Raw genomic sequence first — 13,702 nt, forward strand, 5'->3', positions numbered from 1 at the left:
ACACTCCACACAGTGACCCAAGCCTGGAATTGAACCCGAGTCCCTGGTGCTCTGAGGCAGCAGTGCTAAACACTGTGCTGCCCACTGAATATCTGGTGAGGTGGGAGGGTGGAGGTATCCCAGAGAGAATGCTCACTAATATATTAAAATGAGCTTTCTGCGGTCCCGCTGCATGATTCACACCATTCTACCAACGAGGGGCCGGTAAGATTGGAACTCGGAAACTCATTGGTGTGAATTGTACCCTCTGGATTTTGAGCACACACTGCCACTTCTGTGGACAGAGAGCGCGGGCTCAAAATCACCCCCATAATTTCCAGGCCAATATTTTTCCACCTTGTTCCAAGAAAGTGTGTCTTGAAATGATCTGGTGTTCGACAAAGTTGCCTCACCCTCGTGTATAGCCAACAAATTATTTTGTCTCCAATAACAGGGCAGGTGTAGTTTGAAATCTCCAAGTCATTTGGTACTGAGTTAATAATACTCTTCACTAGAAATACATTTGTGTTAGATTGTTTTAATCGAATGTAGTAACTTGAAGACTGAAGGAAGACTTTCAAGTATTGAATGATTACTATGCATTCTCTGTCAGAAGAACAAGCTTTTTTTTTGCAGGAAATGATTTTACTTGGTGTGCCTAGTTCATTAAATTGAGCACAGTACTTGAGGGTGTCAAATGCATAAATCACTCTATTTATCGAATTCCAAACAATCATTCCTTTTTAAATTTGCTTTGGTAAATCTAAATTAATTTCAAGCCAGTTTTCATAGAAATCATAGAAACCCTACAGTGCAGAAGGAGGCCATTCGGCCCATCGAGTCTGCACCGACCACAATCCCACCCAGGCCCTACCCCCACATATTTACCCGCTAATCCCTCGAACCTACGCATCTCAGGACTCTAAGGGGCAATTTTTAACCTGGCCAATCAACCTAACCTGCACATCTTTGGACTGTGGGAGGAAACCGGAGCACCCGGAGGAAACCCACGCAGACACGAGGAGAATGTGCAAACTCCACACAGACAGTGACCCAAGCCGGGAATCGAACCCAGGTCCCTGGAGCTGTGAAGCAGCAGTGCTAACCACTGTGCTACCGTGCCGCCCCGGACTGTGGGGACCACCCCGAATTCTTTGCCATTCTACTTGGAAAGCTGTCTGAGAATGTAAACCAAGGTGGCTTTGTTTGCAATTGATTGGCTTTTATGATGCACTAGATTAAAAAAAATACATAACATCACATGTTAAAAGAAAGGTTTGAAAGAACATCTCTATTTGCTGTGAAGTAGATCTATTCTGCTGAAATGCTTTCTCCTCTGGTACACAAGTTGAGTTAAATTGTCTTTTCATTTACTGCTGCAGTGAATCATCATGAAAAATAGAGCTAGCGTACAAGGAACAAAGAAAATTACAGCACAAGAATAGGCCCTCCAAGCCTGCACCGCCCATGCTGCCTGTCTGAACTAAAAACTCCTACCCTTCCGGGGATCATATCCCTCAATTCGAGCTTTGACAAAGGGTCATCTGGACTCGGCGTCAGCTCTTTTTTCCCCTTACAGATGTTGCCAGACCTGCTGAGATTTTCCAGCGTTTTCTCTTTTGGTTTCAGATTCCAGCATCCGCAGTAATTTGCTTTTATCCCTCCATTCCCATCCTAATCATGTATTTGTCAAGACACCCCTTAAAAGTCGTGTCTGCTTCCACTACCTCACCTGGCAGCGAGTTCCAGGCACCCACCACCCTCCGTAGTTTCAGATGTTTCAGTACAATCTGCTTTGATGATTCTTCACACATAGAATGGCACTGCCATACTGTGTCTTTTTAGTAACGGAAGTGTTAAACCATGCGAATGTCCATAAATAGTAACGAGGTGACATCCACTGAGTGCAACATTTAGTGGTTTTTTTTAAGGAAGCTCTGTCTCTGGTCTTGTCGATATTTATTCTCTGTAGATCTCCTGATTTGCAGTCATTCGTCTGACACATTTCATTTTCTGTGTTCTTTTTCAGAGATGATGTGGTAATTGAAGCAGATGGGGATAAATACATGATGAATGCAGACGGTTCCGAGCTCACAATAAGCAAAATTGGCAAAATGGATGATGGAGATTATATCTGTATTGCACAGAACAAGGCTGGGGATGCTGAGCTGGAGATCACCCTCCGGGTTTTCGGTAAAGCTCATCACATTTTCACAAAACTGACATCAGGGTAGAAACATCTGGTCCCATCCCATGTATTTCCCAGCAGGTTTAGGATGACCAAGGGTGAAAGTTTTTAAAAATTCATTTGTGGAATATGGGTGCCGCTGGCAGGCCAGCATTTATTGCCCATCCCTAGTTGCCCTTGTTCAGAGGGCAGTTGAGAGTCAACCACATTGCTGTGGCTCTGGAGTCGCATGTAAGCCAGAGCAGTTAAGGACAGCAGATTTCCTTCCCTAAAGGACATTAGTGATCCAGATGGGTTTTTCTGGCAATTGACAATGGTTTCATGGTCATCAGTAGATTCTTAATTCCAGATTTTGTTTTTATTGAATTCAAATTCCACCATCTGCCGTGGTGAGATTCAAACCCGGGGCCCCAGAACATTAGTGGAGTTTCTGGTTTGGCCATGGTACCATAGGGGCCTCCTGTTACACTAGTCGGCAGTTGAAGCGACAATATGAAGATGGGGTCTCCGCAACTGCCCTGTGTACGGTCGCACACAAAATCTAGCAGGAGCAGTGCAGAATTTGGTGCACAAAAGTAATTAGATTTTTGTCAGGCAATATGATAGTTGTCCCCTTGTCTTTCCTGCTGTGGCATAGTAGTATTGTCACTGGATTAGTAATCCAGAGACCCAGAGCAAGACCTGGGTTCAAATCCCACCATGGCAGAAGGTGATATTTGAATTCAATAAAAATCTGGAATTAAAAGTCTAATATGATGGCCATGAAACCATTGTCAATTGTTTTTACAACCCAGCTGGTTCACTAATGTCCATTAGGGAAGGAAACCTGCCGTCCTTACCTGGTCTGGCCTACATGTGACCCCAGAGCCTAGGCAGTGTTTATGACTCTGAAATGGAGGGCAGTTACGGACGGGTGATAAACATTGGTTCAGTCAGCAGCACCAACATCCCACAAAATGAATTTAAAGAAAATAAAAACAATTGAGGCCTCGTGCAGGAAGTCTCCATCTTCAAACCAGAGCAACTGCTTGGCAGTGCAGGGAACTTGCCTCATGGTGAAAAATCAGAAAATTAACCGGGAGTCTGTGATGCATTGGAATCTGCGAGTCTACAGAGCAAGCCAAAGGCCAAACTGCCCAGAGATGCCCCCAGATCTGAAAGACAAGAATGCATTTATTTAGGTACTAGTCTGTGCATCATCAGGATAGAAGCATTTCAGGCTTTCAGGCATTTTAACTATGTACATTGAAATAACATCTTCAATACTGCCCTCTACCACCAGACACCCAAGGTGAGCTTCGGAAATACCAAGGCACCATCTAGTGGCAGAATGTTCTGCTAACTGAAGCATTGACAAGTCCAATTATTGAGATTTTTTTCCCCCCCCCCCTTATTCATTTGAACAGCCCAGTACGGTATTTAAAGAAGCTTTTCTGTTTGGCAAGTTATCTCTTCCATTTGTTTGCAAGCACACCCGATTTAATAATCACAAATATAGGAACGAAACGCTGCAAATGCAGTGATTGGCAATGAATGCTGGCCTCGCTGGCAGTGAAAACCCAGATCCCTAGAATGAATTAAAAAATAAATGTTCGATGTCCGAAGTAAAAACAGAAAATGCTGGAAACACTCAGCAGGTCAGGCAACCTCTTGTGGAGAGAAGCTGAGTTGATGTTTCAGGGCAATGACCTGAAGAGTTAGCTGTTTTCAACCTGCGCATGTTATAAACTGCACTGGTTGTGTCACCAGTGTTTTTCTTTTCATTTTTATTCCATCCAAAAAAAAAATCAAACTGAATCCAATTCATGATCCCCACAAGAGAGACAAACAAGATCCAAGCTGACAGGATGAGGCATTGCGCCCTATCTTGGGCTTGATCTGACACTTCATCTTTGCCAAAAGGCCGAGGTGCCTTTGAAAAATTACATCAGGCGATGCCTCGGTTAAACCTCATTGGCTACCCTGATCATTGACTCTCCCCTGTCAGGTTGTGTCTTCAGGGTCGTGAGTCAACATATCACCATTAACTCCCGCTGTCCATGAAAAAAGCCATCGATAAGCATTTTATCTTAAACCACTCCTTTAAGCTGATGTAGTTTTATTTATAAAGCAGTTTGCTGTAGGATTTTTAAAGATAAATTTGGAATGCATTTCAATTATATAACAGAACTTGGCGTCCAGTGGTGGTCTTTAACATTCACCACCCATTACAAAAAGGGAATCTTTTATTGAGAATAGCTTACAACTCATCTTTGGGATGCAGCTTGGCACAAATCGAGAATTCAGGTATAGATACCAATACTTGTGTCCTGCTCGATTTTAAACTGTTAATTTTAATTAGTCAATTTAATTCATCTGAACGGATGGAACATTGTGCACCTCAAATCCCAATATATATCACTGTTTTGTGACTGGATGTGCTACATCTGGGAATTTATCTCTGAATTTATATTAACAATCAATCCTCTGTTTTGCTCAGATAATGTCATTGCACCCTCCAGAGAAGGCCAGCATGGCTGCCGTGTGACATTATCTGAAAGACATCACCCCCCACCACCCAACAGTGAACAAAGTTATGTGGTCAAGTTCTTGAGTGAGGTTTGAGTGCACAACCTTCTGGCTCAGATCCAAGAGTACAACCACTGAGCCAAAGCTGATACAAGAGCCATTGGTTAGTTCCCACTCACTTACCGAGACTAAGGTTCATTATAGAATCTTGTCTGAGATGAGTCAAGTTAGGCCACAGAGGGGATGATTTTCAATTTGGGTGGTGGCACAAAGTAAGTGGTCACAGTTCAGCTGTCCATTATTCACACTTTATAAGAACATAAGAACTAGGAGCAGGAGTAGGCCATCTGGCTCCTTGAGCCTGCTCCGCCATTCAATAAGATCATGGCTGATCTTTTCGTGGACTCAGCCCCACTTATCCGCCCGCTCACCATAACCTCTAATTCCTTTACTGTTCAAAAATTTATCTATCCTTGCCTAAAAAACATTCAATGAGGTAGCCTCAACTGCTTCACCGATCAGAGAATTCCACAGATTCACAACCCTTTGTGTGAAGAAGTTCCTCCTCAACTCAGTCCTAAATCTGCTCCCCCTTATTTTGAGGCCATGCCCCCTAGTTCTAGTTTCACCTGCCAGTGGAAACAACTTCCCTGCTTCTATCTTATCTATTCCCTTCATAATCTTATATGTTTCTATAAGACCTCCCCTCATTATTCTGAATTCCAATGAGTATAGCCCCAGTCTACTCAGTCTCTCCTCATAAGTCTCTCCTCATTATGATTTTTTTTCCTTTCCGTTAACTTTGGTCAGGTTCTCTAATGGACTGCCAGTATATTGTTGTCCATTTTGCGTCAGCACCAAAGATGAGATTTTACCAGTTCAAATCCGCATTCAAGAAAGAGGGAAAAAAAGAGACCCGTATTTAATAGTGCTTTCCACTAGCTCTGGACGTCCCAAAGTGCCTTACAACCAATTAAACACTTCTGATGTGTAGTCACTATATGAATGGGGCGTAAGGTAAGGGGCGTCTTGACAAATAGATGAGTAGGATAGGAATAGAGGGATATGGTCCCCAGAAGGGCAGGGGTTTTTAGTTCAGACATGCAGCATGGTCAGTACAGGCTTGGAGGGTCTAAGGGCCTGTTCCTGTGATGTAATTTTCTTTGTTCTTTCTTTGAATGTATGAAGCACAGAAACACATTTACACAAGCGCCAGCAATAAGCGGATAATCTGTGTTTTAGTGATGTTGATTGAGGGATAAATATTAGCCAGGACACTTGTGAAGAACTTCCTTGCTGTTCTTAGAAATAGTGCCACAAGATCTTTTACCTCCACCAGAGAGGGCAGATGAGGCATCAGTTTCATGTGTCAACCAAAAGATGGCACCACCAGAGGTAACCAAAGTATCACACTGAATTGCCAGTCTAGAATTTGTGTTCAAGTCCTTGGACTAGGCCTTGAACCTATAGCATTCAGTCTCGTGGGTAAATCATAGCTAACTAAAGAAGGAATGGAAGAATTCCATGCCTGATGTCAGCCTAGTACTTGAGGGCCTCCAGCTGACAGTGCAGTGGCCTGCGAGAAATTAGTAATTTTCCTAACATCGAGGAAGTTTTAATAAATATTAAAGAGAGCATCAGGGAGCCTTTTAAATTGAAAGTGCTCCCCCCATAATAAATTTAGTAATATGCATTTACTTAAAAGCTTCTGAACATAATGATTACCTAATTGTTTCACTTCATACTTGCATATTCCTGGAATTTCCCCACTTGGATATCCGTCAACTGTAAAATGCGGTTTCCATTTTCATTTTGTTAAACAGCTGTGTTGTATAGGTCAATCCACTTGGGAACAATTGATACACAAATAATGGCCTCACCTACAAATTTCTGGATCAGAATATGAGAATAGACAGGGAGATCCCAATTAGGGCAATTTCATTTAGTTTGAGTTGTGTTTTGGTTGGAAGTTTGGACTTTGTGGCCCCTGTTTTAATTACTGAAGCTTCATAATGCCTAACTAAAATTTCAGTCAGTTTATGATGGTTCCTTGTTAATTGGTGGAAGCTGTATCATTAACCAAGATCTCAAATTATTTTTGTCTTTTAGTGAAACCTGAAATTACATTCGTAGAAAACAAGACTGCAGTGGAGCTTGAAGAGCAAATTAAATTGACCTGTGAGGCTAAGGGTGACCCAACCCCAACCATCGTTTGGATGAAAGGCACCCACACTTACAAGGATGGCGAACAGGTAGAAAAAAATAAATGTCATCTAGCTTGATCCAAATGTGGATGAAATTGTACCACCTTCACCCAAATGGAGATGAGCGCAAATTTCATCATCTGTATGTCATTAATCACATCCAGTTACCTACGAACATTAAGTGTAGTTAATAGTTTTAAGTCCAATGTCTCTTGCTTGCTTCCAGTATTGTGGTTAAGTTCACTTTGTTGCCTGCCTGCCCCAAGGAGGGTTTAAAGGGACTGAACTGTAGCTTGCAGCTGCGTGGAATCACTAGTTTCCATAGATTTGGCCCTGATTCTGCCCTCATCCTGTAAAGACATACACCCGTTGGTGCGGAAGCCAAATCGTAACAGTTTGCACCTGTGGAGATCACCAGGCCTAGAACAGATTGGTGCTTGAACATGGTAACTTCTGAACGTCTGACTTAATAGCTAACCATGTGAGGCATTTGTTAATTGAAGCTTCAGAGGAACTATGTACACTGTTTCATTATTTGCTGGTAGGATGGCAAAATTGTTGGCTATATTAACAGGTCGTCCAGTTGGAGGGACAGAATAATTCACTAATTTGATGGGAAAAAAACCATTTCTCCTCACAGTACTCTACCATTGAAAAGTAGCAAGATTATTTTGTTCCTGCAATTAAAAACTAGGTGCTATGTAGCATTCAGTCAGGGCCAAGATTGAATAATGACATACAATCATTATTGGTAGTCACCAACAGAACTGTGTTCCCTGTTCAGTATATGCTCTGATTATATGACAAGCATATGGAAATCAAATCCCTTTCATTAGGTCCATGGTATATCTTCTTTGTAGATCATAAAGTTCTTTGTGATTCCATTGTCTGAGAGTAGGCATTATGCATGATGTAAGATCACGTCCTGATGAGCTGTTGCAACTTGTGCCACTTTCTACCACATATGCTTATAATGAACATCCCCTTATTCGTTATGCTGGAAAAGGGGCACCTTCAATTGATTACAAACTTCAGTGAAAGTGGGAGCACTGTAATCAGTTTATGTACATGTGTTCCATTAGAAAGCTCGGAAGGGATGTTAATTATAAGAAGGGGATGTTGCATGCATAAGTCACCCTCATTCATCCTCTCCAGGTTTGCTTATTTGTGTGTGAAACCTTCTTCCCACTTAATTAGTTATTATTTTCTGGATTGTGGTTCCATCTCATCACACTAAATGATGTCCAAAGTATGCATCCTGACATGTTATCTTGTTGAACAAGTCAGCGCGCCATGTGCAGATGAACATAAAAATATTTAGCTATGTTGAGTAAAGATTTCCTCTCTGCTCTAGTTGTAGTGAAATCATACATTCACTGCCAGTGAGAATGGGCAACAAATCCTTTACAGTAAGAGTTTTAACAACACCAGGTTAAAGTCCAACAGGTTTATTTGGTAGCAAATGTCATTAGCTTTCGGAGCGGCATCAACAAATCCTTGCCAGCAATGTTCACATTACATGCACACATGTATAAAAAGTTTGATTGTGCTACACCTAGCAAGCCTAGAGCAAGTATTTTCCCCTAATTGTCATTTAATTGTAATTTCGAATTTCAGCAGTGAAATATGCTCATTATTGTTGCTTCTTAATACAGTCTAGTAAACAAAAGCAGGAAGATGAATCAAATTTGGGTCACAAACATCCACAGCTCTCCAAAGCTTTGTAACCATTCACGATGCATCACCGAGTAAATAAAAACCTTTCTTATCCATTATTTCTAAACAAATGCAATGCTTGAAATTAAGGGTGCTAATGTATGAGCCCTTGCTGGAATCATACAAAGCTCCTCTCCTCACTACGTTCGGAAGTGAGGAATTTCAGGCATTTACGTGTGTTATCCCGCCCTGGAACTTCAAAGCCATATTAGAGGGGTTGGGGGCTACGTTTCATTAATACAGTTTTGTTCTTTCAACCTAATACTCCTTGTGAACAAAGGCAAACGCCATAGTGATTTAATAAAGAATCATCACCGTAATTACATGTTTGCTGTTACTGCATTTGAATTTCATTAATTTTAAGTTTTAATTAACAGGGATAACAAAGATGGTAAAAATTGACCATGGGATCCCTGAGAAATATAATTATACAAAAATACACATTCTTGCTATCAAATTGCAGGAACAAGTGTCATGCACAATCACTCTGGTGAACCATGTATTTCTTGTATGCAAAGTTCTTCTTCCACCAGTAGAATTAGCACGTACTTTACATAATTATTGTAAAGTGGAATTTAAAAGCTGGCACATGTTGAACAATGTTCTACTTTGGTATACAATGGGCACATTCTCAAATGTTAACAGCTTCTATTTTGGAAACAATGCGAGCTGCAAGTAATTCTCCTGGAACAATAACTGCTGCAGTGCAAGATGCTTAGTAGAAAATAGACAGTATTGGAAATGAGCTTTAATAACCAGAAACTTGGATATTTATTTGTGAACATTGTCGCATGGTTTGACTTGTGAACCTAATGTTAGGGCTCAATCTGAAGCCACCTCAGTACCTTCGCTGTGCAGTTGGGTATTGGTTAGTGTTGGGCCAATTGGATTTATATACAGTAGCAAATTTGTAGTTACCTAAAATCCACATTGTGGTCTTCAGTTTAATATATTTAACTGCCAATGCTGTAATTCTTAGGCACTTAATTAGTTTTTTCCAGTCCATAATTCTTGCTATACTTACATTTTAAAAATTTGGGCCCATTGCCATTCAATCTATTACATTTGAGAATGTTCAGCAACTCTTATTTTGGGAAGTTGCTTGACAGTTTTTGGTGTAATTCTGAGGAGCGCATGTAATGCTACAGCATGCTGACAATTTTAAACATGCCGGAATTCCTTCTAGTTGCAGAAACCAATGAATTTTCTGAAGAGAAGTCAGTAATCGAATCGACAGGAATGTATTTATCTGCTAGAAATGTTGAAATAACAGAGTATTTCAACCCACTGTCTCACTTTTTTCAAAATGAAACGATGAGACTTAGAAAAATCTACAGTAATCCTCTTTTATCCTATATGTTAGACTCGTTGATGATAAAGTTCCATACAAAGATGACGGGGTTCAGCTTTTGTCAGCATCTTTTCTTTTTAGCCCCTTTTGTGATCTTCTAGCCAGCTTGGCTGGTGATTGCATTTCAATTGTTAGCTGAAGCTGGTGACGGACAAGTCCAATTTTGGGAAAATAGCCACAGATTTTCAAACTTGCTCTTTAACAAGTAAGAAAAGAGACGCTGTCGAAATGATGTGTTGCTCTGGACCAATTGGGCTGCAAACTGCGTATCATTCTTGCTGCATACGGTCAGTAAAAATCACTTCTTGCCCTTATCAGCATCTGAGCTTAAACTCCGAGGACTGGGAAAGGCTTTTTAAGAATAAGATGTATCATACTGGCCACGCACACTCACTCCACTTCCTTTGCACACCACTGCGCTGCCTTGTGTTCTGAACATTGCTTGTCTTCTCATATGCTAAAATTAAAACACATTTGATTTCAGTCGGAGACTGATTTTGCTGAGATGAATGAGGAGAGCGGAGCTTGTCTTTAATCATCTGCCTTTTGTTGCTTGGTCTTGATGTTCATCTTGTGTTTTGTAATTAACCGATCGCGTGTAATTTTTGTTACCATCCCATATGCTTTCATCTGTTTGAATCCAGTGGTAGAAATTGGTTCTGCAATATTGTTCGTAATGAAACAAGGGTGTGAAATGAATGCTGTTGTGTTCCTCAAACTTGCCACATAAATTCATTGATTATTGCTGTGCATTTTCCCTTTGTGTTTGTGGTATGAGCACCAATCCTAATGTGGCTGGAAAAAATCTAAACAAATCTTTATTTGACCTTTCCTTTTCAATTCCACTCATTTCACACAGAAATTATTTAAATCTTGATATGAAAAAATGTGTATAATTTTCCATTTGTCCTCTTATTGCTTTTTCTCATAGAATGCTGTGGAAACTAGTTTATCCGTATTTTGGAAAATAGCTATTTCTTCTCAGGAGTTTGAATTTACCATCTGGTGTACAGTTTTAGAGTCAAAATCTCATGAAGATAGAACCTCGATTGAAAAGGAGTAACATTTAATATAGAATTTGATAAAAGATAGATTGCTACTTGTAGAAAAATCATAAATCGCCTAGCAAAGAATGTGTTGATGATATTGCCACAAATCGTGCACAGAGGAAATCTTTTTGATAAGAGATAAAAGTTTAACGAAGGACTGGAGGATTTGATGGAATCCAAAAGGAATTTCTTTGGTCATTTATAACCAGCTGATGGCTTCCTTTGGAGGAGCGAGCATTGCCAAAGAATTGAAATATGAAAATGATATTCTAAAGTATTACCATATAAAACTTATTTATATCAAGTTCCTTTCCCTGCTAATATAGCAGGGGAACAGCAACTAAAATATTTATTAAAATAGCAGGAAGGGGTGATTTTTGCACAGTGTAATTTTGTGATTAAAGTCTGAAAGGTGAGGTTGGTCTGATCAATTAAAAAATTGCTAACAAACTAAAGCCACGCTTTCCAGCACAGCACAAGATGTTGCAGGGATATTTAAATATGTTTATTTTTCAAGCTGACCTTTCAAAATTGGGTGGATCACATCTGTCAGTCTCTATCCCGTGATCTCGGGGGGTAGAGGAAAATCTAGTTTAGGATAATTGCTGCAGAGCCATTCTGTCCTATAATGTGAAGTTACCATTAATTGCTTCTCTCCTTTCATATTTTGTGGATTTTTTTCTGCTCACTGCCCCCATTTTCAGCTGGTTTATTATTCTTCTGGGTATTTCACAGAAATCAAGAATGAAGCATTGATTTAACTAGACCCTTGCTGCATGAATAATAAAAGAATAAAACAGAAGAAATAATAAATAACATTTTTTTAAAAACTAAATTGAAAGGGAAGGTTTTAAATTTTCCCACCAGGCAGAAAGTAATGGTAGAGAATTGGCTGGCTACTGTGCACCCAGCTCAATTTCCCTTTCCATTGACTTGCCGACTGGTGAAATTGCAAACTGCTCCAAGATTAAATTTTCTTATTGAACAACATCATGGTCAATTTTTAGATGTGAAACTTTGATGAATCTCTACTATTGCAGAATCATAGAATTTCTACAGTGTAGAAGGAAGCCATTTGACCTATCAAGTTTGCACTGACTCTCCAACAGAGCATCTTACCCATTCCCACCCCCTCACCCCCGCCCTATTCCCGTAACCCTACGTATTTACCCTGCTAACCCTTCTAATCTACACATCTTGGGACACATTTTGAATTCCATATTCATCTCGACCCCTTTGATTATTTTGCCTAACAAGAAATTATTAACCTCTGCCAGGAAATGGTTAGGTGCATTGGCCATTCTAAATTCGCCCTCAGTGTACCCGAACAGGCGCCAAGTGTGGCAACTAGGGAATTTTTAGTCACTTCGTTGCAGTGTTAATGTAAGCCTACTTGCGACTAATAAATAAACTTTAAAAGAAATGACCCCACTTCCACCCCCTTCTGAGGCAGAGTTCCAAAGTTGTACAACCGGTGGTGCAGTCGTTATCATTGCTGCCTCACAGCGCCGGGGCCTGGGTTCGATTCCCAGCTTGGGTCGCTGTCTGTGTGGAGTCTGCACGTCCTCCCCGTGTCTGCGTGGGTTTCGTCCGGGTACTCCGGTTTCCTCCCACAATCCGAAAGACGTGCTGGCTAGGTGCATTGGCCACTCTAAATTCTTCCTCAGTGCACCCGAACAGGTGCCGGAGTGTGGCGACTAGGGGATTTTCACAGTAGCTTGATTGCAGTGTTAGTGTAAGCCTACTTGTGACAAGGGGCAATTTAGCATGGGCAGTCCACCTAATCCACACATTTTTGGACTGTGGGGGGAAACCGGAGCACCCGGAGGAAACCCACATGGACATGGTGAGAATGTGCAAGCTCCACACAGAGGGCAGAATTTTACGGCCGTGCTCGCCACAAAACTGTAAAATCCCATCCGAGATCAACAGACCTTCCCATTGTCCGCTTCTCGCCTGCTCTGATTTCTGTGGCGGACGGGGCAGTAAAATTCCGGCGAGACAGTTACCCAAGCCTGGAATTGAACCCGGATCCCTGTCACTTTGAGGCAGCAGTGCTAACCACTGTGCCGCCCATATTGTATGCTTTTACAGTATGGTTTATAACCCTGAATCTTTCTAGGTTAAAAACCTGAATGCACCTGCGGTGATTTTCACTTTTTAAATCAGGTCCTTCGCCTCCGGACCAGGAAATGGCTGTGATTTAGATTCTGGCTGAGTTTTATGTCTGCTGCCACCTTCAGCATCACTCACTCTGTTGATAAGATTTGCTCTGAGGAATTCTTAATGCAGCCGGGTTTCAAGCCCCAAGCTTAAGGATTTAAATTTAATTCAATTTGTCAGTCTGAGTTCTTATTACTTTGCATTTAAAAATTAAATTAATTGTATACTCTATAACTGGACTCAAAACCAGTTACTGGTGTAAATGCTTCCTTTCTAAAATGGATGGAAAATTAGTGAAAATACTTATTTTCGTAAGAGAATAATAGTTGAGGAAATACTCTTCAAAGGTTTGAATGAAAGAATGCCTTCTTACTGGAATGGAGACCTGTGAACCAAGTCTTCCTCCCCGCTGGGCTGATGCAGCACTGAAGTACTTTGAAGTTCATGTTCATTTATATCTGAGTTTATTTTAGAGGAGCTAAAAACTAACAGTATGATTTATAAGTCAAAGGCTTTAGAGCTCTTGGAGTGATTATGCTGCAAG

At 40.9% G+C, this 13,702-nt stretch overlaps 1 protein-coding gene across 10 annotated transcripts in view; it reads left to right on the top strand.

Annotated features, from left to right (window-relative positions):
- LOC144479872 (neural cell adhesion molecule 1-like) overlaps positions 1 to 13,702 on the top strand; it is a 525,390-nt gene that overhangs the window by 340,728 nt on the left and 170,960 nt on the right. For all 10 annotated transcript variants that reach the window (XM_078198898.1, XM_078198900.1, XM_078198895.1 and 7 more), the window contains exons 7-8: positions 2,009 to 2,172; positions 6,785 to 6,927. In XM_078198898.1, coding sequence (XP_078055024.1) covers positions 2,009 to 2,172; positions 6,785 to 6,927 — 307 coding nt within the window. The remainder of the gene's footprint in view (positions 1 to 2,008; positions 2,173 to 6,784; positions 6,928 to 13,702) is intronic.

This window comes from Mustelus asterias, chromosome 27 (assembly GCF_964213995.1).
Source record: "Mustelus asterias chromosome 27, sMusAst1.hap1.1, whole genome shotgun sequence".
Lineage (NCBI taxonomy): Eukaryota > Metazoa > Chordata > Chondrichthyes > Carcharhiniformes > Triakidae > Mustelus > Mustelus asterias.